This window comes from Cervus elaphus, chromosome 3 (genome assembly GCF_910594005.1).
Source record: "Cervus elaphus chromosome 3, mCerEla1.1, whole genome shotgun sequence".
NCBI lineage: Eukaryota > Metazoa > Chordata > Mammalia > Artiodactyla > Cervidae > Cervus > Cervus elaphus.
In genome coordinates, this window is record NC_057817.1 from 32,702,034 (window position 1) to 32,729,876 (window position 27,843).

The window sequence follows — 27,843 nt, forward strand, 5'->3', positions numbered from 1 at the left end:
ATTCATTCACATTGATTGAACTCTTATCCTGTGGCAGGCCTTCTTGTTTGCAACTTTCATTCATGCATTTAATTCTCACAGCAGTTGTCTAAGTTGGACATTATTCTCTCCCTTTTACAATGAGAAAAACTTTCCTGTCCAAAGGTGAGCTGCCTTCCCCCAAGTCACACAGCTAGTGAATGGCAAAGTTGTTTTCACTTAGGGGAAGAACCTTAGCTTAACTTACTTTACCATAAAACCAGAGGAGAGAAACTCACGTTTGCAGGAAGCAGAGTCCTCAACACATTCCAGACTTCTCCAATGGTACCTCTGGGATCTCAGGGCCTCTCATTACCTGAAACAAGAAAATGGCAAAAGTTTAATTACGCATTTTCCATCACCCTTAATGAGGGGATTAACTGCCATGTGAAACAAAAGGAAATAGTCTGACCTTCCAGGCTGTCAGGAAGTGATAATTAACTAAAATCTCTAGTCAGTGGAAACAGACAAATGAAAGTATTTTACTGATCTTGATGCAAATGAGCTGTCAGGGTCACTAACTGAAGTCACACAATAGAGCAATGACAATGAAAAAATAAACACATGCCCCAAACAGACATTTTCTGAAGCACAGTTTGTTTACAGATGCTCTTCAGGAGTTTCCAAAACTCTGCTGACTCACCTTATGTCTTAGGGTTTTGAATATCTTGAAGGGGTAGGGTTTGCAGGACCCTAGTTTGCTGGGAGGGCAGCGAAGGGGAGGCTGTGTGCATGGGGGGGTGGGGGGTGGGGGTGGAATGGAGGGAAGTTGTCAACTAAAATAATCAATAATAAGAATAGAAAAGAGTTTTATTTGAATCAAACTAGCCCAGAAGTCAGCTTCCCAGATTATTCTGGAAAAACTGCTTCAGAAAAGCAAGGTTTCCAGCACGTTTTTTTATCTTGTCAGAACAAAGAACATTAAACAAGTCAGGGTTACATTTTTTTCAAGGTTTTAAAAAAAAAAAAACAAAAAAATGGAACAGACCAGCATGTACACAATGAGTCAGTATGGCCTTGGCTCCTGGGAAGGCAGTCTTCTCATAGAAGGAAGACCAGAACTGCATCCCAGGATGGGGGGCATTAAGCCTTAATTTTTAACATGGACATTTTTTACCTTTGGTCAATGTGCCCTTTTCCTTAATAATTAAAGTCCATGTGCAGTGTACGTTTGATAGGCCACAAACAAGCTATTTTGGTTAGCCTCAAGTTTAAATTAAATCATGGGTAAGCCAGAATGACTTCCCCAAACCGCAACATGTGAACATTTCTCAGAGTCTGTTTAGCCTCAGATCTGAGGAGCATCAAGTAAGTGGAGACTAATTTGGAGACCTGTTCATCTCAGCCTCAGGATCAACCGGTTGGTTTTTCATGACTTGGTTGATTGGTTTGACCAAAAGTTACTGCAGGAATGATTCATGGAACCATTCTGCTGCACGGCATGTAAACACAGCCTTCTAATCTAGACTTTAGCTATTAAAATGGTCATAAATAGCTGCAAATTACTACTGTTGCGTAACTGGTGACTTCATCATGGCTCCGGCCGAGCAGATGGAGCCGCGTTCCAGGCAGTGCTGCAGGGCCCGGCCGGTCCTCAGCCTGTAACAAGTGCAGCCTGGTAGATGTGACACGGATGACAACATGGCATCTCCTTGTTCCAGAGGAACACATTTTTCAAAAGGCCATCAAGCCTTCAAAGCCTCACACATGCTGCATGATATATAAGTATATAACTGCCCCAAATATGGCAAAACGAGTCGCTATTAATAACCCTAAGAGTCATGGGGATTTGGGCATTCCAGTTCCTCTGCCAAAAGTTAAGAATGTTTGCTCAGTGTTTTGATTTTTTTTTTTTAAACTCTGTTCTTGATTTGCTTCAGTACCTTTCCTATTTAGCTACTCCACTGAGTATATGTCAGACTTTACTGTGACCTTACTAGGACATGCCAATGAATACAGGATGGGAATGGAAGGCCGTTTAAAGCTATTGGGGCTTTCAAAATCATGTCTAGTAAACATTTTCCATTTCTCTCTACCATAGTGACTATCACCGTTGCCATATATGCAGAAATTGCTAAAGGGCCAGGGAAGAAAATCCCTAAGTTACTTATATTGATTATAATATTGTATCATTAAGTATTTATTGAACATTTATTCTCACCAGACAGTGTTTCTATACATTGCTAAGCTTCGCATCAACCTTCCAAAGTGGGTGTTATTCCTACTTCACAAACCAAGACTCAGACATTAAGTAACTGCCCTGAGCTGATATGCAAGTGACTCAGGGCTGGAATGCAAACTCAAAGCTCCTTGACTTGAGCCATATGAAACTGCCAGTGGTCAATCATTTCTGACCATCAGTGGCGATTTTATGGTTTAGCCCATTACGTGTCGGTTCTGAATGGAAATCTAGAATCTCCTTCTGATATCACCACTCATTTGAATGGAACTTTTTCAGTGCAGAACTGAGAGGAGAGGGAGGGGAAATGGTCAAATTATCTATTTTCCTTCCATTGATGATTATTATTATGACAAGTAAAGACATAATGTGAAACTGCACCAAAAAAAAAAAAAAGGCAAAACATGTCAAAAGCTCTCTGTTCTACTCACATTCTCTGATACATTCTATCTAAAAATCCCCACATGGAAATATGCTCATCAGACTTTTCCAAGCACTGAAATGATTTCTAGCATTTAAAAGCTAATGATATTAAGATACAATTTTGATAGATCATGTGTTTTAGTAAGCAGGTAGGCTATAAGTCTATAATACCTATATATTGAAAAGATAATTTGGCAAGAGCAATTAAAGTTTCTTGGGAATTACCAGAAAGTCAATAGCATAGTGGCTTAGATAGGAGCTATTGTCTATAACAAATTATTTCTCTGAGTTTTTTAAATAAATAATTCATAATAAACTCTTCCTTTTAATTCACAGTTTTCTCTAATGATAAAGTAAGAAAAGGAAATATTATGGCAACCAATAATAATTATTGCATTTATTCACGGGGTCACAGAGTCGGACATGACTGAGCGACTGAACTGAACTGAAATATTCTCTTGTTTCAGCAATCTTCACTGTATCTTTACTTGTAGATTCCATCTCAAGAAAACAGTTTCTTTTTGCTCATCCATAAAAAACAAATCCTTATCCAGTAAAATTTTATCATAAAAATAAAGTTTTTATGATGTGCAGTGCAAAAAAAAAATAATTATTGCATTTAATACAAGATAGCTACTGAATAGTAAATTGTTAAATGCATCATAATTGGGATGTTTAGTGTCACATGTTAGGGTCAAAAGAGAAATAATAAAAAAAAGGTTAGTTTCAAGTCAAGGAGCCTTAGAGTGAGATTTCAGTCAAAGGAAGAACCTCATTTTACTGAAGGGGAAACTGAGGCAGAAGAAAACCAAATTAAATAGCAGAACCATTCAACTCATTGGCAATACCTGAGTGACAAGCATTCAGTTCTCTTCTCAATAATGCTTTCCCTCCCTAAAATCACAGTCTGGCTCTATGTAATATTGTTTATTGTACTCTACATTTCTTTTCCTTGAAGATATCTGGAACAAATAATGAGATGTGCCTAACAAGTTAATACATTAAAATGAACTCAATATCCTGGGTGATTATATTCTAAGATGGGATAAACTAGATTCTTATTGAAACAAGATGATCAAATAACTTTAAAAGTAAATTCCTATAGATCTACTACTAGCCTTCAAAGTCTGATTGGTCTTTCTCATGGCCAGAAAAAGTTTCCTTTCTATCTGAACCGTTCCAGACTCTCTGTTTATCTGTCATATGGGAGGCATCTGATTCCAGATACTGGAGGATTTAACATGACTCAAGGTTTTGAATCAATATTATGAATAGAAATCTGAAACATCACAAAGTTTATAATAGCTTTACCATATTACTTTGTGAACCAAATGACACAACCAAATGGGATAAGTACCCACAATGAAACAATTCCTAATATTTTTCTAAAATAATAATAAACATATAGAGAAAGAAAAGGGAAATAAGTGTATTAACTGATGGATGAATAATTCAGCTTCTACCTTAACAATGACTCAGTCTGTAAAAACTGGCATGTTTACAAAATAAATCATACTACTGGAGCAGAAAAGACAGGCACATAATATGCAAGTGAACCAAACATGCTCACAAAATAATTTTCTTTTATTTCCATACATGATTTTCTTGAGTGTTCTGAATATCACTCTGGCCTTTAATGACATGGAAAAGAGAAATAAAATGTTAATGATTGCTAGAAAAAACAGTCCTTTATGCACGAAAATAACTTGCCTTAAAGAGTATTTATGAATAGCACTGGATTCAAGAGTTTCTATTAATAATCCTTCATTGGCCATAGGTCAAGTCTGTGAGAATGGCCCCTTTTCCAAGGAAGGAGTGGAAAAATTGCACAGTGTAGCCCTTCCTTCGGAGCCACTGGGTTTATGTGCTGACACCTGCATTGATGAACATGTGCTGAATGTCCTAATTGGAAATTCAGCTTTACGACTGGTAGGTAATGGACGTGACCTTGTGGATTTATGGACCGATGTTGGGAGTGTACGGATGGAACAGGAGCTTGTGCTGACTCAGAAAATCCCTTCAAATACCTATATTGGCCTCATTAATCATGGCCTTGTGACTATGGCTGGGCCACCTCTAAATCTTTTCCTGGGCTAAGTAATCGCTGCTTTCCTGTCTTTCTCATCCTCTTCAAACCATTCTAGCAAAGTTCACATGGAAGTCCAGAAAGAATAGCAAAAGGGGAAAGGAAAGTTTCTTAGAATGTCAGTTCTGACACTCTAAAATTTAAGAGAGGTGGAGAAAGAGGATTTGTTCAATTTATGTATATGACCAGTATCCATCCAAGTGGATGCTATAGGGGTCAGCCTTCATAAAGTACATTCATATACTAAGGTGTCAAGTATGCAAAGATGGTGAGGACATAATCCTTTCCTAGTCTCAGGCACTTACAATTTGATAGAAGAGTTTTGTATGTGTGTGAGTATGCATGTGTGTATGAGTGTGTGTGTGTGTGTTGTAGGGGAATAGAAAAATGTTTCTGCATAATGATAAGCAGCTCTTTTAGGCAGAGAGCATGGTCAGCTACTGAGATAAAAGAACTTGCTCTGGGAAGATTCCTAAAATATATTCTAACTGATGCCCAAAATGGTATTGGGAATTATTATCCCTTGGTGTCTAACGCTGCATTCTCACAGAAGTGCTTTTTAAAGATATTGCTGGAGAAGTCAGACAATTTGATATAGGAGAGTTTTTCAGGTCATCTTCTTTCCTCACAGGAGAGAGAAGGACTGCACCAAAGCAGGGTGCTGGTCGGGAAGAGGCTGTTGGTTGCCAGGAATCTAATCTCATGTGAATTAACTCAAATGAAAAAGAGGAGTTACCTGTAAAGATAAAACTGGCAATCTTATGGACATCCAGAGGCAGGAAGCAAAGTCCAGGTGGATGTCATAGCAACCTAAGCTGGGAACTACAATGTCAGTGGGTCTCTGATTCTCTCTCTCTTTTTTTTTTGCTCTTTCTCTTTTGACTCTTCTCCCTGTTTTTGAGCATATCTAATGCCTTCCCTCTAAAGAGTTGGCTTCCTCTGATTATTTATAATTTGGCTTTCAAGTAACTCTGATTGTATTTGACTTTGGCATGCACTGGTGCCAACCTCAGTCCAGACTGGATGTGAGCTCTGAGCAGGAACCCACAGCCACTGATGGCCATGTCTGTAATTCGGTTCAGATTTTGGGAGAGTGGTTGTCCATGAGGCTGCTCCTGGTCTATTCAGATTGGGGCGAGATGGACATGGGGTGGGGTCAGGGCCACGAAGGCCTGTCCTTTACCGCAGAGACTGTGAACAGCAGCAATTCTCAGGGGCAGGAACTGGGGAGAAGGCACACGTGTCCTGCAGAGTGTCAACCACTACGCCAAATCAAATGTTTCCTTCTCACAGTGTGGCAGGGGGCAAGCCTCAGTGGAGAGGAGAGGAACCCTGTCTGCTATGACACAAAGCTGAGCAGGACAGCATTTGGAGCATGGGTACTAATGTGGTTTCTGAGTCTGCATCCTTTTCTCCCTTGACCACAAATTTAACAGAAGGTAATCGCTGTTTCAGCGATGGTGCTGCCCTCCCTGTGAATGGGGCCAAGAGAATCTCTGGGTAAATTGAGGAGACACACACAGCTAGATGAGTAAGTAAGAAGGTGTTAGTTGCTCGGTCTTGTCTGACTTGTTGTGATCCCATGGGCTATAGCCCGCCAGGCTCCTCTGTCCATACAATTCTCCAGGCAAGAATACTAGGGTGGGTTGCCATGCCCTTCTCCAGAGGATCTTCTCTACGTAGGGATCGAACCCAAGTCTCCTGCACTGCAGGCAGATTCTTCACTGTCTGAGCCACCGGGGAAGCCCCCATGCAGCTATATACTGAGGTACTTTTCATTAATTCATTCAGTTAGTTAATGTTAGTAAGTACCTGTTCTGCCTTGTGCCAGAAGAGCAGGAGAGCCCTATATACTCCAGAAGTTTATTTTATTAATGGTTCTTTGGGGTATGTATTTGTTGACTTTCCACTGAATACAGTCTAGATATCACCAGTGAGAAGTTCCCAAAATACTCTTGGGATCTATTGTATCTAAAAATTTCTAAAAGCAAAATATTAATAAATACAGATATATAATCAAGGCTCATTACTGGTTCTTAAAACTAAGTTCAGTCCAGTGCCTGGAAAGAAAAACTAAGCAGAAAGCCTAAAATAAACATAATATAATCCACCTCACTTTCCCTTTCTCGCTTCTGCATGGATTTAATATGAGCTTCTAACTGGGAGGAAACTTACTATGTTTGCTACAGGCAGATGTTTATGTGTGTTTTGAGTTTTCAAAATTAGATAAGGAGCTATAAAAAGAAGGAAGAGGGTGTTCATTTAAGAAGTTGTCATTACATTGTATGTTTTGAGGGGTGTATTTTCCAGAGCCACACTTTTCTTTATAGACATATGAGTTATTTTAGGTATTCCTAGTTGATACAATAGTCAGAAACCTGAACCAGGCATCAGGGGATTTGGGTTCAGTGTAAGGGGTGTAAATCTAAACGAGTCTCTTTCCTCCCAGGAGCCCCACTTTTTTGTCTTTTTGGCTTATCTACCCAGTTACTGGGGGCTTCCCCAATGGCTTAGAGGGAAAGAATCTGCCTGCAATGTAGGAGCAGGAGACTTGGGTTCGATCCTTGGGTCAGGAAAATCCCCTGGAGGAGGATATGGCAATCCACTCCAATATTCTTGCCTAAAAAATCATGTGGACAGAGGAGCCTGGCGGGTTACAAAAGGAGAAGTCAAAAGAAGGGGTGGCAGAGGATGAGATGGTTAGATAGCATCACCGACTCAGTGGACAGGAATTTGAGCAAACTCTGAAAGATAGTGGAGGACAGAGGAGCCTGACAGACTTCAGTCTATAAGGCTGCAAAGAGTCTGACACAACTTAGTGATTGAAAAGTGAAGTGAAAGTTGCTCAGTGGTGTCCGAGTGTTTGCGACTCTAAGGGCCTGTACAGTCCACGGAATTCTCCAGGCCAGAATACTGGAGGGGGTAGCCTTTCCCTTCTCCAGGGGATCTTCCCAACCCAGGGATTTAGTGACTGAACAATAACACAATCAAGTTATTAGCAGTATCAACTGAGAGGTAAATGTTAACACTCTTTGAAAACTGGAGAATACCATTCAGTAAGTATTTGAATTTGACTGAGTAAATTCAGAACTTTACTGAGAAATCAGTATTATTGCCTGACCTTGACACTAAAGTTGTCTTACCCAAACTTACAATCTATTTTTGGTGATTATGTAATCAAAATTCCATCTCAAATATATTTAAACTAGCATATTTAACTCACATAGTGGCTGCATTACAAGTCTATTTTCAGAAAAAAAATGCTGGAAGGAACAAAAAACATTGAAAAGGATAAGTACATGAATATTTATAAATTCCTATTAACTGTGCAAAACAATAATTTTAATTTTTTTTGGAGAGTAAAATCTATGTAGAACTAAAATGCAAAACAAGAACAGAAAAGGCAGGGAGGTTAAACAGCTCGAGAGGTTTAAGGATATAAAAATATCAGAGGAGTGGTAAAAATAATAATTTCTATAATTCTGTAATAAACCTATATGTTATAATCTCTAGGATAACTATTATCAGCATAAGAAACTAATGTATTATTTGTAAGTTATTAAAATAAAAACATTCAACAGTTTAAAATTTTTGAATAATCTAAAAAAGGCAAAAAAAGAGGGAAAAAAAGCATAAAACAAGGAGAAAAGGAATATGAAAGAGGAGAGCCTAATAGAAAATGAAAAATAAGATAATATCTAGAACCTAATTATGCCAGCAACTACAAGGAATGTAACTGAACTAAATTTGAAGTAAAAGACTATGACTTTCAGACTAGGTTTAAAAAACCCAAATGCATGCTTTAAATATATTAACAAAGAAATGTTTAATGTAAAAGGAAAGATAAATATATCATGCAACACTAACAACAACGAAAATAATTATATAAATCTACCAGTATCAGGCAATGTGAACTTCAAAGCAAGAAATATTACCAGAGATAAAGAGAGGTCAGTCCAATAGGAAGATATTAAAGTCCTAAGATTCTATACACCCAATAGCATTGTTTCGAAATAAATCAAACCAAAATGGACAGAATGAAAAGGAAAAATGAAAATCAACAATCACAATGGGCAGTATTAGCATAACTTTCTCAACAGCTGGTAGAATAAGCTAAAAATAAAAAATCAGTAAGGATATAGAAGATAATAACAGTATAATTAGCAAACCTGATTTAATTGCTTTGCACATAAAATTACACCTACTAATGACCGTTTCATATGCATTTCAAGTGTACATAGGACATTTATTAAAACCAATGTATTGTAATATAAGTTCAGTCGCTCAGTCATGTCTGACTCTTTGCAAACCCATGAACCGCAGCACGCCAGGCCTCCCTGCCCATCACCAACTCCCAGAGTCCGCCCAAACCCATGTCCATTGAGTCAGTGATGCCATCCAACCATCTCATCTTCTGTCATCCCCTTCTCCTCCTGCCCTCAATCTTTCCTAGCATCAGGGTCTTTTCCAGTAAGTCAGCTCTTCACATCAGGTGGCCAAAGTATTGGAGTTTCAGCTTCAACATCAGTCCTTCCAATGAACAATAGTCTCAGCAATTTCAAAATGTTGAAATATTTAATAATACCTTCTCTGACCACCTTGAATTGAACTAGAGATTAATGATGGAAACAGAAAAAACCCAACTTATTTATGTATTAATCTCAATAAACTAGAAAAAGAGTAGCAGTCAAACCTAAGGAAATAAATGATAGAGATAAAAACCAAATCAAGGAAATAATAATCCAACATATATAATACAGAAAATCAACAAACTCAAAAATTGGTTTTGAAAAGATTAGCAAATGTAATAAAACCAAGACTGATCAAGAAAAGTAAAAAGAAACCCAAAAATCAGCAACGACAGCAATGAAAGGGAGCTATCACTATAGATGGCACAATAAAAGCATGCTAAAAATAACTTTATTCAGAAAAACTTGACAATTTGGGTGATATAGACAAATTTGTTAAAAAACACAACTTTCCAAAGCTGAGAGAAAAAGAATATATGACTAGCTCTGTGTATGTTTTAAAAATTTGAACCCATTATTTAAAAGCCTTTCCCCAAAGAAAAATCTAGGCCTAGAGAGCTTATCAATGAATTTTCTGAAAATTTAAGGAAAAATAACCCTTATATAATTTAAACAGAAGCAAAACTTCTCAGACTTTAAAAAAAAAATAGCATAAACTTGATTTAAAAACTCTGATAAGCATTCTGAGAAAATTGCAAACCGACCCTTCTCATAAACATTGTTGAAAAATTCTTAACAAAATATTAGGAAATAAAATCCAGTGATATAGTAAGCTGAGCGCTGTTTAGTCTGGGTTTGCAAGTAGGTTTGACATTTAAAAATCATAAACTTAGTTAACCACATTCACAAAAAGAGTAAAATCACATAATCATCCTGAATGCAGAAAAAGTTTTAAATAAATTAATTCAACATTCACTTGTGATAAACATTTTTAGCCAACCAAGAATAGAACTTCCTTAATGTGATAAAGAATATCTACAAATTACCCACAGCAAACATCATTCTCACTGGTAGAATACTGAAATCTTCTCCTTAATGCTGGGACTGGGTTAAGCATGCCCACATTGTAACTGGGCTTCCCTGGTGGTTCAGTGGTAAAGAGTCAGCCTGCCATTGCAGGAGATGAGAATTCAATCCCTGGGTCAGGAAGATCCCCTGGAGAATGGAACGGCAACCCACTCCAGTATTCTTGCCTGGAGAATCCCCAGGACAGAGGCACCTGGTGGGCTACAACACATGGGCTCACAAAGAGTCAGACACAATTTAGCAACTCACAAAACAAAACAACAAATAACTAGAGGTCTAGCCAGAGCAAAAGGCAAGTGAAAGTGAAAGTGGCTCAGTCATGTCTGACTCTTTGCGATCCCTTGGACTATACAGTCCATAGAATTCTCCAGGCCAGAACACTGGGGTGAGTAGCCTTTGCCTTCTCCAGGGGATCTTCCCAACCCCGGGATTGAAACCCAGTCTCCCACATTGCAGGCAGATTCTTTACCAGCTGAGCCACAAGGGAAGCCCACAAAAGGGAAGGGGAAGAAATAAAAATCATGGAGACTGAAAAGGAAGAAATGAAACTGTCATTTTTAGACAATAAGATCATGTACATAGAAAATTTCTAAAGAATTTATAGATAAATTCTTAGAAATAATAAGAGAATATAAGAAGGACACTGGATATAAAATCAACATGCAAAAATTAGCTGCTGTAGAATGAATGTTTGTGTTCCCTCCAAAATTCGTGTTTTGAAATCCTAACTTCAACGATGAAGATATTCGGAGATGGAGTCTTTGGGCTCTGACCCCATGAGTGGGATTAGTGCCCTTACAAAAGTGTCCAGAGGGATCCCTGACCCCTCTACCACGTGAGAACACAGAAAAAAGCCACTGTGTATGTATGAAGAAGATAGCCCTCACCAGACACCAAATCTGCCGGTACCTTGATCTTGGACTTTTCAGCTTCTAGAACTGTGAGATATAAATTTATGTTATACATTTATAGCTCAGTGGGTAAAGAATCTGCCTACAATGCAGGAGACCCTGGTTCAGTTCCTGGGTCGGGAAGATCTGCTGGAGAAGGGATAGGCTACCCACGCCAGTGTTCTGGCCTGGAGAATTCCATGGACTGTATAGTCCATGAGGTCACAAAGAATCAGACACAACTGAGTGACTTTCACTTTCATAAGCCACCAGTTTATGGTATTTTATTTAGCAATCTGAGCTATGACATAAGTCATATTTATTTGTGTATACTGGCAATAAACAAATAGAAAATAAAACATTCATAATAGTATCCCAAAACTCAAACACTTAGAAATAAATCTAATTGAAGATGTACAGGACTAACAATTACAAAATTTTATTGGGAAAAAATAAAGGAAAGCTAAACAAGTGGACTTGTTATGGATTGGATGACTCAGTACTACAAAGATATAAGTTTTCTTTAGATTATTATATACTTCCATGCAATCTCAACCAAAATCCAAGATGTGGGATTATTTTTTTTCCCAGCAATGTACAAATCAATACAAATCAATTCTAAAATTCATACGGAAATGCAAAGGCCAAGAAAAGACAAGCTTTTCTTAAAGAAGAATAAATATGAAGGACTCACACTATAGCAGGAACTATTATTATAAAGCTATGGATAATCAAAACTGTGTGATACTAGTATAAGAACAGATAACTGTCCAATAGAACAGAGCCACATATATATGATCACATGATTTATGACAAAATGGCCATGAAATTCTGTAGGGAAAAGGGTCTTTTCAATAAATCATGCTGGGTCAGTTGGATATCCATATGGAAAAAAATGTTTATTGACTTCTACTTCACATTATACACAAGAATCAATTCCAGATGTGTCTTAGTCCTTTTAGGTTGCTATAACAAAAATACCATAAATTTTGACATCTGGTGAGGGTCTGCTTCCTCATTCATGGATGATGTTTTGTTGCTATGATCCCACCTGGCAGAAGAGGATCTCTCCTGAGTTTAATCTCATTCAGGAGGGTTCTGCCCTTATGAACTAATCATCTCTGCAATGCCCCACCTCTTAATACCACTACCTTGGGGATTAAGATTTCAACATATGAGTTCAGGGCAGAATACAGATATTCAGACCATAGCAATATCAGATTGGAGAGATAAACTGAAAGATAAAACAATACCCTTTTAGATGGAAACATTTTCATAAACTTGGACTAGGCAATGCTTTTTAAAATAGGAAGTAAAATGTGAGTCACACAGTGGAATAAAGGTCAGCTTTCATTCCAATCCCAAAGAAAGGCAATGTCAAAGAATGTTCAAACTACCACACAATTGCACTCATCTCACACCCTAGTAAAGTAATGCTTAAAATTCTCCAAGCCAGGCTTAAGCAATACATAAACTGTGAACTTCCAGATGTTCAAGCTGGTTTTAGAAAAGGCAGAGGAACCAGAGATCAAATTGCCAACATCTGCTGGATCATCAAAAAAGCAAGAGAGTTCCAGAAAAACATCTATTTCTGCTTTATGGACTATGCCAAAGCCTTTGACTGTGTGGATCACAATAAACTAAAGATTCTGAAAGAGATGGGCATACCAGACCACCTGACCTGCCTCTTGAGAAACCTGTAAGCAGGTCAGGAAGCAACAGGTAGAACTGGACATGGAACAACAGACTGGTTCCAAATAGGAAAAGGAGGACGTCAAGGCTGTATACTGTCACCCTGCTTATTTAACTTATATGCAGAGTACATCATGAGAAACGCTGGGCTGGAGGAAGCACAAGCTGAAATCAAGATTGCCAGAAAAAAAATCAATAACCTCAGATATGCAGATGACACCACCCTTATGGCAGAAAGTGAAGAAGAACTAAAGAGCCTCTTGATGAAAGTGAAAGAGGAGAGTGAAAAAGTTGGCTTAAAGCTCAACATTCAGAAAACTAAGATCATGGCATCACTTCATGGGAAATAGATGGGGAAACAGTGGAAATAGTGGCTGACTTTATTTTTCTGGGCTCCAAAATCACTGCAGATGGTGACTGCAAATTAAAATTAAAAGATGCTTACTCCTTGGAAGGAAAGTTATGGCCAACCTAGACAGCATATTAAAAAGCAGAGACATCACTTTGCCAACAAATGTCCGTCTAGTCAAGGCTATGGTTTTTCCAGTGGTCATGTATGGATGTGAGAGTTGGACTATTAAGAAAGCTGAGTGCCGAAGAATTGATGCTTTTGAACTGTGGTGTTGGAGAAGACTCTTGAGAGTGCCTTGGACTGCAAGGAGATCCAACCAGTCCATCCTAAAGGAGATCAATCCTGGGTGTTCAGTGGAAAGACTGATGCTGAAGCTGAAACTCCAACTTTGGCCATCTCATGTGAAGAGAGGACTCACTGGAAAAGACCCTGATGCTGGGAAAGATTGAGGGCAGGAGGAGAAGGGGACGACAGAGGATGAGATAGTTGAATGGCATCATCGACTCAATGGACATGGGTTTGGGTAAACTCTGGGAGTTCATGATAGACAGGGAGGCCCGGTGTGCTGCGGTTCATGGGGTCACAAAGAGTCAGACACAACTGAGCGACTGAACTGAGCTGAACTGAACTGAACATTCAAAAATATGGATGAAACTCTCAAGCACAGAGTTGAGCAATAAGAGCCAGACAAGAAGAGCATATATTTCATGTATATAATGTGTTGTAACAGGCAGAACAAATCCAGAAGTCATGAGAGTGGTTATCACTGGGCAGTTAGTGACTAGAAGGGAACACAGGACCTAGTGGGTGCTGGTACATGTTCTGTTCTTTGATTTGGGGGACTCTGCCCCTGTTTTGTTAATCCTCTTCTCTGTGAGCTACACGATTCTTATCTCAAACTGTCTTTGCGGGAAGTTTCTTTCTCCAAAATTGTTGGACAGACCTCAGTTTCTGCGTGTGTAATTATTCAGTTTACTTTCAATAGACATGATGTAGCATTGTGTTTTATTGAGGTTCTGCAAAATGTCTGCTTCTCAGGATTATTTCTGGAGACTGACTTTTTTTTTCCTCCAGGTAGTTCCGTAGCTTTCTGAGAACTCTTTCTGATAAGAGTTCTGTGTTCTCTGTCCATCTGCCTCTCTTCTGCACGATCACCACTCTGCCTTCTTTATGATGTTGTTCTGCTTTTGCTACTCTGTTATTATCATATTGTTGAAGAAAGAGGAAGAGATTGTCTTTAATAGAAGGAGTAATTTTCTGATTGGGGCAGCATCATGATGCCACTGTATTTCTTGTGTAATTGAAGATTTCACTGATTAATGGCTTCAGCAGCCTGCCCAGGAATGACAGTGTTGTGTCCAGCCAACCTGAATATGTGGTCATGTTAACAGACATACCTCTCTTAGGGCAAGAGGTTTGTTATGCTATAATCATTTGGTATCCCTCAACATTAAACTCATCAAACTAACTACACTTCTCTATTATTTCACCCTCAGCAAATTTGTTTGTGATTATAAACTTGGCTTTCCAAAGCTTTCTAACAGGCAGAGTTCTGATCCACTGGATGTTTGCTTTAAATTCATAGATAGGTGTTCTTTTGGCTTATGTTATAAGCTATTCTCCACACATCAAATTAACGCAGGGGTATTAAAAATATCAAGCTTGAAGCTAACATCTTGGAGTATGTTGATATTATCAAGGTAGTCTACCTGGAGAAGCCACTATTGAGCTTTCCTCCTAGACATACCCTGTTGTTGTTCAGCTGGTAAGTTGTTTCCAACTCTTTGCAACCCCATGAACTCCAGCACACCAGGCTTCCCTGTGCTTTACTATCTCCCTGAGTTTGCTCAAACTCATGTCCACTGAGTCAGATGCCATTCAAACCATTTCATCCTCCGACAAGCAAACAAACACATATGATATCGATCAGGTCAATATTATTCTGCTTATGAAAACAGAATTAAGGTTCTCAGCACCTTCCCAGAAAAGGGGATTTAGGAAAGAGGAATTCAGATGTCCATAAATTCTAATAAATATCATTGAATAAGTGAAAAATTCCACTTTGGAGATCAATGTGGACAGCTGCCACCCTAGTTTGTTTTTCCATCATCTAGCTGTTTCTCCAAAGGAGGAAATGTCAGTGAGCAGACTCATCCTCCAGCAACTTGTTCAGATTTGCACATCACCTCTCCTACACAAGCCTTCCTTGGTCTCCTACTGTGCATTTCTATCACAATGCAGGAGGCAAGCAGCAGCACGTCAAAACTGCTCTCTGGAGAGTGATGATTATTGTTTTTTTAATTTTGTTTTTCCCTATAGTTCAGAACCCCTCTGGGGACTCTCCACTGTGTCACTGACATTGCCAGTCATCTCTCCTAACTAAAGGTCTTCACCCAGGATGCCCTCCGTAACCTGCCAGCTTCAAGTCCCCTGGGGCTTTGGGCGGCCCAGGCATGCAGGCTGGTGGCTCGTTCCCATCTGCAGCAGCTGGGAGCTCCGTGGAGAGGAAGGCAGGGCTGAGCCAACAGCAGGTTCTCCAAACGAGGACCAAATGAGGACCCGCTGTGCTCCGATACAGCCTGGCTCAGGGGAGCCACATACTTAGTCCAAACATCACTGTGGTGTGATACCTCTCCAGCTCTGTTTATTTTGTACATAAACCTGGCTTCGGTTCCACTGGGTTCAACAAACATTTGTTAAACATCTGTGCTGTGTCAGATCACATCCAAGGCACAAGGGCAATAAGGATGAAGAACACACGCATAGGACTCACTCTAATACCCTTTTACAGCTTTAGAGCTCCCAAAGCACTTTTCACATGTCTCATCTCCATCAATCTTGTGAAATCAAATAGAGTATACATGGGTACTGCATTTCCATTTCACAAGTGGGAGGGTTGAGAATCTGAAAGACTTGGTCAGTTCCCTAAGACCACACATTTAATAAATGTTAAGTCTGGCACCAGAACCCGGGGATTCGAGTCTTTATTCAATGCTCAATTTCACCATTATTGCGCACCTCCCCCCCCCCCCCCACCTTTTTACACATTGTCATTTGGCATACAGTTAGAGGATGTTTCAGACCATTTGCATGTGCCAGGAAAGAGAGACTACTTTTCTGGCTTATAATTCTCCATTGTGAATGCTGTGGATAAAATGAGCCAGGATTCATACTGTTGTTTAGTCACTAAATTGTGTTCGACTCTTGTGACCCCATGGACTGTAGCCCGCTTGGCTCTTCTGTCCATGGGATTTCCCAGGCAAGAATACTGGAGTGGGTTGCCATTTCCTTTTCCAAGGATTCACACTATCATTGCTTTATTCTGAGAGATCATTTTCATCCCTGACCACTCAAATAGTTTCTTCTAAATTATGTTTTTGTGTGCATCCAATTCAGTTTGTTGAATCAGCTACTTAGTCAACCAAGAAATGATTGACTTATAATTAGAAGAAATGAGTAAGACCTAAAATTTTGCTTGTACTGGAATTTTCAATGCCCAAAGTACATATTTTCTGTTGCGAATATTTTAGCTCTTGGTTATATCCAATTTGAAATTGAATTATATACTGTCTTATATCCTACAATTATTCTAATAACACTACAAATTCCTAGAGGAGAGCAACCATATCATGGGTCTGGGAATGTGGCCAGAACTAACAATATTTGCTGAATGGAATTTAAATTATGGCTGACCATTCTACTCCCTAACAGGAAGTATCAGAGCTAATGGTTGAGATCAGAGTGGGACAGACTTGGGTAAGAGATCTGGTTTGACCAGTAATCTTGGGCAAGTTAGATAAACCAGCTAAGCTCTACTGCCCTCCTTAGAAGATGGGGATGTTAATGGTCATTTTGTAGGATCTTTGTAAGAATTAAATGAGAAGCCTGGTAGACACTGAGAATGAATGTTTGGTCTTATTATCAAACCCACTTCCTTGGATCTTTCCAGAGGTCCTTCTGTCTTCCTCCATTTAAATGCTATTTTTTTTTTTTTTCCACTAGCACAGACCAAAAGGTCAGAGTTCCAGAGCCAATTATTACTCATGGAGCATCCACCACAGAGGGCCTTGTATTTGCTGGTTATATAATAGACTGTTTATTATATTCTCTCAATTTTATTTTACTCTATTTTGTGTAAATGTTGACTAGCAAATAATGATTGCTTCCAATCAGATAGTTCCTTGAATAATCATATATCACCTTTACAAAGGTATGATAAATTAATTACTGCTACAGGAAATCATGTTTTTTTAAAAGATATAAAATTGGATTCTGAATGCTTCATGTAGTTCTCTAAACTGAGTTTGTTAAAAATTATCCATATTTTTCAGAGAGATAAAATTAGCCCCAGTTTTGAGAAATATAACAGCATTTAAGAATTCAATTAGATGATCCCTTCAGGCTAATAATAAGCAAATGAAAACTAGAGCACCTACTATTTACAACCAAAATCATAAAAGGAACCATAATGCTAGATGCATGGCTTTAAGACTGAATTTTATAAAGCAAATTTTCATCGGCTTATTTCATTCCTAAGGCTGAGAATTCAGAGTATTAAAAAAAAGAAGAAAAAAAAAAAAAAGGTCTGTTTATTTCTCTTGTTATATAATTATGACAAAGAGAAAATCATCCTTTTGCAACCTTCTCAGGTTCCCCACAACAAATGAATTTATTCTTTCAGCAGAAATAAAGTTACCAGTAAGATTATAAATGGGCTCCCCAGGTAGCACTAGTGGTAAAAAACCCACCTGCCAATGCAGAAGACCCAAGAGACACAGGTTTGATATCTTGGTCAGGAAGATCCCCTGGAGTAGGAAATGACAACTTGTTCCAGTATTCTTGCCTGGAGAATTCCATGGACAGAGGAGCCTGGTGGGCTACAGTCCATGGGGCCACAAAGAATCAGACACGGTTGAGTGATTGAACACAGAAGATTATAAATGACATTTTCTTGATTCTTCACAGTTTTTCTGTATCTTCCACTTTTTCTACAAGGAGTACATAGGATGAAGAGTACATAGGATGAGGAAGAAAGGTTCTTAGTTGCTACTTTTATTTTTGTTTCTCAATGAAAAACCAGTGCTGTGTTTTCAGGGCAGGGGACCAGGCTCCCTTCCAAAGGCTGGTCTAGGAATGTGTTATGAGAGGAAAGGATTCACAGCTGCTGGGAGTTGATACAACCAAGAATGCTGAATTGCAAACCTGGGAATGGGGATGACTGGCCAATAAGAAATAAGTAAGTGACTACATGTGCCTAATCCTAACGTGGCTTGTGAGCTACAGCAGCTCGCATGTATTGCTAAAATTCTCAGATTAACAGACAACACCCAGCACTTAGCAGGCGCTCAGGAAATATTTGCCAGATAAATGACAGCTGTGCTAAGAGGGGACAGCAATTATAGCACCTCAAATCAGGGGAAATCAGAGTCACTTCCTGCCTGAGAAGTCAGAAGAGTGTTCGCTCTCTGAAACTGAACTGTTAGTCGCTCAGTCGTGTCCAGCTCTTTGCGACCCCATAGACTGCAGCCCGCCAGGCCCCTCTGTCCATGGGATTCTCCAGGCAAGAATACTGGAGTGGGTTGCCATTTCTTCCTCCAGGGAATCTTCCCAACCCAAGGTTTGAACCTAGGTGTCCTGCATTACAGGCACATTCTTTCCCGTCTGAGCCACTAGGGAAACTAGAGTTGCTGAATATTAAGTCAGAGTCACAAAGAAGAAATACTGATGCACATGACTTAATCGTCAATAACCTGAAACAATGATAAGTAATTTTTCTTATCACAAAAGCATTGCAGAGAAATAGAAAATGCAGATAAGAGAAGAAAAAATTTAAAACCACTGTTATAAGTATATACTCTTTCAGACGATCTTCTATACATATGGATAATTCATATACATGTATATTTTCTTTTGTAAAAAGTGGAAGAACACTTTTTGGTAATTTTTTGTTATGTCACAAGAGATATTTCTCTGTTATGTTATTTTTAATGACAATACAGCACAATGCCGGATGGATGCACAATCATTTATTCACCTACATCCTAGTTGGATATTAAGGATGAATCTTTGTTTTTTTTTTCCTTTGAGAAATGATGCTGCCCCTTTGTGATCGAATACTTAATAAATTAAAGTGATGTATTTGACTATAGGCAACTTGCTCTCAGTTACTTTTCCTGAAATAGCAATGACTGACATCACTGGAGAAAAAGGGGAGTTTGTGTCTACCCAGTGCAATGATAACTGACCCAGAGGAAGGAACAAAACCCAGATGGGCTCTAACTGGTTAGTACCTCTGTTCTAATCATCTGTCTTCCTGGGGCCTGGGCAACAGCAGATCAGAAAATCAAACTCATGTTTTGAAGTTAAAAGGAACCTAAGAAGTCATTTTTGTCATGTCCTTAATTGATTCTTAGGTTTTATGGAGAGATTAAAGCATTTTTGCCCAGGACTAGAACTTAGATTTTCTCAACTCAGAAAGCTGCTAGTTTTCTGTAATCACACAGGGGCTTGATACTTTCATAATTGAAGACTCTGAATAAGTAGAACTTTGGGTCTCAAGGTTGACAATAGCAGGAGCAGATGGCCCATGTGTAAGCTCAAGTGCAACAAAATCAACTATGTATGACGTTCAAAGGGATGATCCCAACTGGTTCTACAACCTTTCCCTAGAATAGCCCATCCAAACTTGAAAACAGTATGCTAAGTGAACGAAGCCAGACACAAAGGCCACATCTTGTATGATTCCATTTATGCGAAATGTTCAGAATAGGCAAATCCATGGTGACAGAAAGTAAATTAGTGGTTGCCAGGGGCTGGGAGGAGGGAAATGGGAGTCACCGCTTACTGGGTCCAGGGATTCCTTTCGGGAGTAATGGAATTATTCTAGAGTTAGACACTGTTAAACAAATAACAGTATATTTTCGAATGGTCAAAATGATGAATTTTGCTTATGCAAATTTTATCTCAACTAAATGAAAAACAACATCAACAACAATAAAAATTCTATCCAGTCCATGTCAGTGAAGACAGGTGATAGAACAGATGGGGGTTGGGGGGGACTGGTGGTTCAGTGGTTGGGACTCTGTGCTTTCACTGCAAGGGGCATGGGTTTGATCCCTGGTTGGGGAAATAAGATCCTGCATGCTTTGCAACCTGTCCCCACCTGAGCCCCCCACCCCCCAAATAAAGGGAGGAGCAAATGGGTAAGTGGTGATTGCTTAAATAGTTGCCCCACATGGGCTTTCCCTGGGGAAGGCATGTGGGTACTTGCTGCATGTTCCATCCCCACTCCCTGCCCGATTACTAGCTTAGGGAGATCCAAAGAACCCAGCCACAAGGTGACCCATGCCACCTGCAGTTCAGAGCACAGGGGTTGGAGCTTGAATCTGCATACAGCCAGAAGCATAGTATTAGGTTCAAGATCTGGTTCAATCATAAATCTTGGAGAATTTACAAAAACCAACTGGAGCAGGCCAAAAGGTTGTGGAGCGGAGTGCACTTGCAGAGCTGGTGGGCAACGTTATGTGTTTTCTGTGACCTAAGCTGCAGTCACGTTGCAAAATCCCTACCAAGAGGGCTGTCCCTAGAGTGTACTTTCAGCAGAAAGCTTCCACTTGCTACAATCAGGCCCCTGCAGAGCTAGATACTCTCATGAGCTGTCCCTGAAAACCACTCAAAAGTACTCTCAGGTTAAAAAGAAAAAGAGGTAACTCTATTATTATTATTTTAACTTTTAGGCCACACCAGGCAGCATATGGGATCTTAGTTCCCTGACCAGCGATCAAACCCACACCCCCCGGATTGGAAGACACAGTCTTAACCACGTCATCACCAGGGAAGTAAAAAAAGAGGCAACTTTAGCTTAGAGTCCCAGCTATACCTGATCACAGGATGTGTGCTGGAATTAAATGAGATACAGAATGTGAAAGCCCCTCATAGCATATAAAGTTCTATCAAAGTGTTCATTAGTAAAAATGACTCCAAATTATCAAATTAGCCCTATAACAATTTTTTGTCTCCTAGCTCTAATTCCATAAGTCTTTGATTACAACCTGAGAAATTCTAGAAATCACAGGGCTAGAAGACCCCTGAGATTTCATTTACTCAAATCCCTGCCCCCAGGCAGGAGTTACTTCCAACCCCAGCCAAAGGACCACACAGGCTAGATTCAGAATCCCATCAAATGTCAACCCACTTTCTCCTATCCTGGAGTCATTACTGGTCAAAAACAAAACAAAACAAACAAAAAACAAAAAACTGATAGATTGTGCCATGTAGAAAAGACCAGAGAAATATCTATCCGTCCTATTTTAAACTCCTGAGAAGGCAACTCAACCATCTGTCTTGGCAACCCATTCTAAGCTGGAACCACCCTGTCAAAAACATCTCTTTTGGTTTAATCTAAATACTTCAAATGGAGCCTCAAGCTAATTTTGTCCCATTCCATTTTCAAATAATTTGGAACACAGTTGTTTACCATCTGAGTTATAGGATTATACAATATCACAGGGTTTTGCTGAGCAATAAATGAAATAACGCATATAAAACACAGAGCTCATATCTGACACATAGTAATAGCTCAATACATACTTGTTTATTATTACTATCACATATACTAGGATTCTTGTTTCAAGTGACATGAAACGCAACTCAAAATAATTGAGGAAGAAGAACAGGAAGAATAAGAAAGGAAAAAGAAAAAGGGATGTGGGTATAGAATGTAATTAGAAGGGAAATAAAATTGTTCAGTGGCCTTCAGGCACTACTGGATCCAGGACTCAAATAATGTTCACAGGGCTCCCCTTTCCCTCTCTTTACGAGCATCTGAAGTATAGACAGTAGGAGGGCAATGAGTAGATTCACACTGCCTGAGATAGGTTCCTCATTCACCAGTCAATTCATCAAAAATTCCTTCAAAGACAAGTAAGTGGCAAGCACAGTTCTAGAAACTAAGAACAGAGCAGTGTTCAAGATAAAACATTTCACCCTTGTGGAATATACCTTCTAGTGGAAAGGGTGGATCTGGTAGAAGAAGGGATTCCAGAAAGATAAGTTATCCTCCACAAAGGAAGGTCCCACCTTATACCATCATTAAGATCAACTGTTGGCCTTCTCTCACCAAGTCAAGTAAACCCACCCTTTTCAAAACGCTTTTCCTCTTGGTAAATGTGCAGAATCCCCAAAATCAGGTCTTCAAATGGGTAAATAAACTTGCCTGGGGATTCTCAGTGCATTTAGTTTATTTAGGCTGTGTAATCTTTGCACAAAGTTTCTAAGATGTGCCTGCAGCCCTAATAACATAACATTCTGCTTCCATTTTCAAAAGCTACTTTTCTTTTTAGACCATTTTTGTTTGAAATACAGGTCTTTCTCCCATCTTCATTTTTTTCCCCTTTGAATAGGATGTTATTTGGTAAAATACTGCAAAAGCGTGGTCACCTATTAGTCGTTTAAAAAGTGTTCCTCTGGGTAATTTTAATCTATTTCTCTGTGTTAATCATTCTAACTGTAAAAATGAAGCCCTGGACACTGTTTTTTTTTTTTGAGAACCCAAAGAAATGTGGCCTAAACTTTAGAAAATCTCAATCTCCGCCTTTCCCCTGGGAACTTGCAGTAAGAAATGTTTCCTGAAGCATTTCAGACTGTATTATGATAAACTTCAACTTTTCAGAAAACTAATCTGAATCAAGCTGCTCTCACCTGAAAAACCTCAATTTACCAGGGCTATTTCAGATTCATTCCACAAACAGCCTAGCTAAATTAGTGATGCACACAATTCTATTTACGTTTGACGCTGGCCTAACAGATCTGTGCCACCACATGAATCCATTCATTGACAATGTAGAGACCAACGAGCAGTAAACTCAAGGTGACTCAAGTGTGTGTGTATCGGGGCCAGGAATTGGTCGTCTCCGTCATCGCTTCTATTTCTCAAGTACAAGTTATGTGCCCTGCCCCCAACTGTTTTTTTCTCATACGGTGCGTTTCAATGTCCCTGTCCCTTCTGCTTGGGTTAGTATCTCTTGTCAGGGCAGTAATTTAGTTCTTTAAATCCGGATATAATGTATAAATGCGTCATTTGGCTCAGTTAAACCCCATCATTAAAATTGATCTCCGAATTAAACAAAGATGGATTTTTAATCGAAAAGCTCATCAGCTGCACCCCCTGTCCCCTCACTTTGCCCGGCCTTGTCCACCGGGTCTCGCACCTTTCCTAGGTTGCCTCTTGGGAAAGGATGAAGAACCTCGGCAGACACCCCTCCCAGGATCAGTCGTCCGGCGCGAACACATTTTGGAAAAAACAGAAAACAAAAAACGACTGGCTTTGGGGTTTGTTTGTTTGTTTGTTTGCTTTTAAGCTTAATACTCTTATCTTTGCCTTCCAGGCGGAAGGTCAGCTCCAACCCTTCTTTCCTGCGCTTCTCCTTCGCGAATGGGGCACGATCCCTGATGCTTCCTCCCGAATTAGGAAAGGGACCGAACTTCCCCAGGAGGTGCGCAGCGTCCCCGCGGCGCTTTCGTGGCTCCGTCCCCCCAGTAGGAGACCCTGTTGCACCGGAGGGAACGCGCCGGATTTTTCTGCTTACCCCCCGCCCCGCTTATGAGGGCGGAGACCGAAGCCGGCTTCGGTGTTTGTTTTGCAAACCTGTAAAACCCACTGCACTTAGCGCTGTGCGAGGCCCCTGGGCCTTCGCCCAAAGAATGGTGGCGATAAGAGGTCAAGGAGCTCAGCGGACTCGGTGGGAGAAAGACGCGACCCACGCGGTCGCGACACGTGGGTCTTCAAGGCTGCGACCTCTCGCTCCCGGGCTGGGCGTGTCTCTTAACCTCCCTCGAACCCACCAGCCCGCGGGTCGGGGCTGGGCTCGCGGATGCGGTTGGCAGCAGTGCGCGAGCGGCGTCCTCACCCCGGGGGGCGCGAGCCCGGCCTCCAGTGCGGGTCCCCAGCCCCGCCGCGCGGCCGCTCTCCCGGACCCAGAGGGGCAGGAAGAGGGTGGCGGCCGGGCCGCGGGGTGGGGGTGCGCCGGCCGCCGCTCGGATTGGCTACACCGTCGCCCCCTCCCCGCGCCGCGTGTCCCCCGCCGCGCGCCCAGCCGGCTCCCGCCCGTAGCCCGGGAGCAGGTTCACGCTGGAAGGAGGACGCGCAGGGGCGGGACTGGTCTCCCCGCCCCGTACCCGACCCCGAGCGCGCGGGGATAAAACCCGGCCGGTGGCGCCGGGGAGCCGGGGCCCTGCTGCGTCCCGTGAGCGGAGAGGCGGGGCCGGGTCCGATCCGCTTCCCGCGCCCCCGCCCCTCGGACCCGGCTCCAGGAGCCGGGCGCCCCGCGCGTGTGCACGCGACGACCGGAACCCCCAGGCGGTACCTTCAGCCGAGCAATGAAGAGAGCCCGGGAGAACCAACCGGAGCCGGTCGAGACGTTTCCTGCGGCCGGGGCTGCTGCTGCTGCCGCCGAAGCGGCGGCTTGAAACTCACCAAAGTTGCTAGCCAGCGAGAGGCTGCCGCCCGCCGGGAGCAAAAGGGAAAGGAACTCCTAAGATGCCGGAGTGACAGACAGAGACAGACGGACGCACAGACCTGCAGAAGACACCACGTCGGCGGCCTATCCCCGGAGCCCGTGAGGCGTCCCAGCTCTGTGAGTTGCTTTCTGGACGGGTGGCTTGCTAAGTATTTCCCTGTAATTGTTTATAAGACGCGTTTGTTATTTTTGTGTCTCCTGGAGAGAGTAAAAAAAAAAAAAAAAAAAAAAAAACCCAAACGCAACAACGCAGGGTGCACCTTCAAAAACAATTGAGTTTCTGATACTGAGAAGGTTGTGCCGATAGAGTGGAACTGTAAATGCCTGTAAGCAGGAATAACCCAGGAAAAATTGGCATCAAATATAGACTCCCCAGTGTGAAAAAACCCTATTTTAAAAAGTTATTGGAAAGAAAGCCAGATATTACTCTTAAGGGTTAACTAGTGCTAGTGAATTTTTTTTTTTTTTTAAACCCCTCTTTAAATATTGATTGTTTACCAGGTTCACTGGTGGGAGGCTGAGCTGGTGGAAAAGGCGCCTGGAAGAGACTCAGAGGCGACCATAATGTCTTTACGTTTACACACACTGCCCACCCTGCCTGGAGTTGTCAGACCGGGCTGCAAGGAACTGCTGTGTTTGTTGGTTATCACGGTGACTGTGAGCCGAGGCGCCTCCGGGGTGTGCCCCACCGCTTGCATCTGTGCCACTGACATCGTCAGCTGCACCAACAAAAATCTGTCCAGGGTGCCTGGGAACCTTTTCAGGCTGATCAAGAGACTGGATCTGAGTTACAACAGAATTGGGCTTCTGGATTCTGAGTGGATTCCAGTATCCTTGGTAAAGCTGAACACCCTCATTATTCGGCACAACAACATCACGAGCATTTCCACGGACAGTTTTTCCACCACTCCAAATCTGAAGTGTCTTGACTTGTCATCCAACAAGCTGAAGACCGTGAAAAGTGCAGTGTTCCAAGAGCTGAAGGTTCTGGAAGTGCTCCTGCTTTACAACAATCACATTTCCTATCTGGATCCTTCAGCGTTTGGAGGGCTCTCCCAACTGCAAAAACTGTACTTGAGTGGAAACTTTCTCACGCAGTTTCCCATGGATTTGTACGTTGGAAGGTTCAAGCTGGCAGAACTGATGTTTCTAGATGTTTCTTATAACCGGATCTCGTCTCTGCCAATGCATCATATAAATTTAGTGCCAGGAAAGCAACTGAGAGGTATCTTCCTTCATGGAAACCCCTTTGTCTGTGACTGTTCCCTCTACTCCTTGCTGATCTTTTGGTACCGTAGGCACTTCAGCTCAGTGATGGATTTTAAGAATGATTATACCTGTCGCCTGTGGTCTGACACTAGGCACTTCCATCAGGTGCTTCTGCTCCAGGATAGCTTCCTGAACTGCTCTGACAGTATCATCAATGGTTCCTTCCGTGCCCTGGGCTTTATTCACGAGGCTCAGGTCGGGGAAAGGCTGATGGTCCACTGTGATGGCAAGACTGGTAGGGCAAATACCGATTTCATGTGGGTCGGTCCAGATAACAGAGTGCTGGGGCCCGACAAAGAGATGGAAAACTTCCATGTGTTTCCCAATGGAAGCCTGGTTATAGAAAGTCCTCGTTTTGAGGATGCTGGAGTGTATTCCTGTGTTGCAATGAATCGACAACGTCTGTTAAATGAAACTGTGGATGTCACAATAAACGTGAGCAATTTCACCATAAACAAATCCCATGCGCACGAGGCATTTAACACAGCTTTTACCACTCTTGCAGCCTGCGTAGCCAGCATTGTTTTGGTACTTCTGTACCTCTATCTGACACCGTGTCCCTGCAAGTGTAAACCCAAGAGACGAAAAAATATGCTAAACCAAAGCAATGTCCATGCATCTATTCTCACTCCCTGCCCTGATAGCGAGGCCCCCACTGATGAACGGAAGGCAGGGGCCGGGAAAAGAGTAGTGTTTTTGGAACCCCTGAAGGATACTGCAACAGGGCAGAATGGGAAGGTCAGGCTCTTTCCCAGTGAAACGGTCATAGCTGAGGGCATCTTAAAGTCCACGAGGGTGAAATCCGACTCAGATTCGGTCAATTCAGTGTTTTCAGACACACCCTTTGTGGCGTCCACTTAATTTTGTGCCTGCGTTTGTACTATGTAGTGATTGAATCTCTTTATACTCAACTTTGTGTGTGGTCTGCAAGAATAAACAGCAGGGCAGAAATGGGGTTGTTCTGTGTTTCAGAAATAAAACCAAAGGGTCTCTTTCACTGGTTCATAAGAAATGTGGTAAAGCACTTAGGTTCATGCCAGAGAAAGATGGAGTTGTATTTCAGAGCTTAAGTTCTAGATAATACCTTCATCTTTAGCACCACTGATAATTTCAAAGCTGGCCTGGAGGTGACCTGACTGACATTGTCCTTTCACTCAGGATTCTTGAAAGAAAAGCTAAATTTTAGGTATTAGAGATTTTACTAACTTATTGGGACCAAAGTTGAGTTATGTTAAAGAAAAGTGTTCATTTTTAAAAGATGCAGAAGGAAGAACCAAGCAGCAGTTGTTTATAAAGCACAAAGTAAAGTTAGATTTGGGGGATACTTCAGTTCATGTTATCATTGCAGACCAGAGTAAACAGACAGTCCTGATCAAATTTGCTGAGCAGTGCCACATCGCATATGGTGTTAGAGAAATAGTACAGTAAAGGTGCATTTGTTTGACTGTCTTCTTTCCGTTCTGTACATCTCCTATCCTTGTACAAAAGATCTTATTGAAAGTTTAAAGCCATCATCATTTGTTGCCATAAATATGTAGGTGTCAATGCCAAAATGTCTGAGTAACTTCTTCAGCCTTTGTTCTAGGAGACTAGTTATTTGTCTATATGCTTGTGTGTGTATAAGTCTCAAATTATATGAACTGTTAAAGAGATGCCACTATATTGTACTTTGGACATTTGAATTAATGTAAATACATGTGTTCTGCGACTTGATGTTCTGTTTTATTTGGCTATTTAAAAATATAAATCTAAGATGTTTTATTGATCTGATTGTGCTGCTTTGTGTTAAGCACCATCTATTGCAAATTACTCTCCAAATTTCTTATACAGTATAGAGGTTTTTTAAAGAGGAGAAAAGGCTAT

At 41.0% G+C, this 27,843-nt stretch overlaps 2 protein-coding genes across 8 annotated transcripts in view; one reads left to right on the plus strand and one right to left on the minus strand.

Moving 5' to 3' along the window:
• The window catches only part of PCED1B (PC-esterase domain containing 1B), a 180,091-nt gene extending 155,232 nt beyond the window's left edge, over positions 1 to 24,859 (minus strand). For 6 of the 7 annotated variants that reach the window (XR_006337559.1, XM_043886162.1, XM_043886146.1 and 3 more), the window contains exons 1-2: positions 24,559 to 24,688; positions 258 to 334 (exon numbers count right to left, since the gene is read on the minus strand). The gene's annotated coding sequence lies outside the window, so the exon portion shown is untranslated. Of the gene's footprint in view, positions 1 to 257; positions 335 to 24,558; positions 24,689 to 24,770 lie in introns of those variants that run through there. The other variant, XM_043886138.1, reaches the window with a different exon arrangement.
• AMIGO2 (adhesion molecule with Ig like domain 2) lies at positions 24,012 to 27,745 on the plus strand. Its single transcript, XM_043886093.1, has 2 exons — positions 24,012 to 24,828; positions 25,213 to 27,745. The coding sequence occupies exons 1-2, from the start codon at positions 24,067 to 24,069 to the stop codon at positions 26,839 to 26,841; spliced, it is 2,391 nt and encodes a 796-aa protein (XP_043742028.1). The 5' UTR covers positions 24,012 to 24,066; the 3' UTR covers positions 26,842 to 27,745.
• Positions 27,746 to 27,843: the final 98 nt, after the last annotated feature.

Excerpts from the sequence above, each read along its gene's own strand:
- AMIGO2 (XM_043886093.1), top strand. The coding sequence starts at position 24,067 with ATGCGGTTGGCAGCAGTGCGCGAGCGGCGTCCTCACCCCGGGGGGCGC. Across the intron at positions 24,829-25,212 it reads CCGTGAGGCGTCCCAGCTCT|GTTCACTGGTGGGAGGCTGA; the intron begins GTGAGTTGCTTT and ends ATTGTTTACCAG.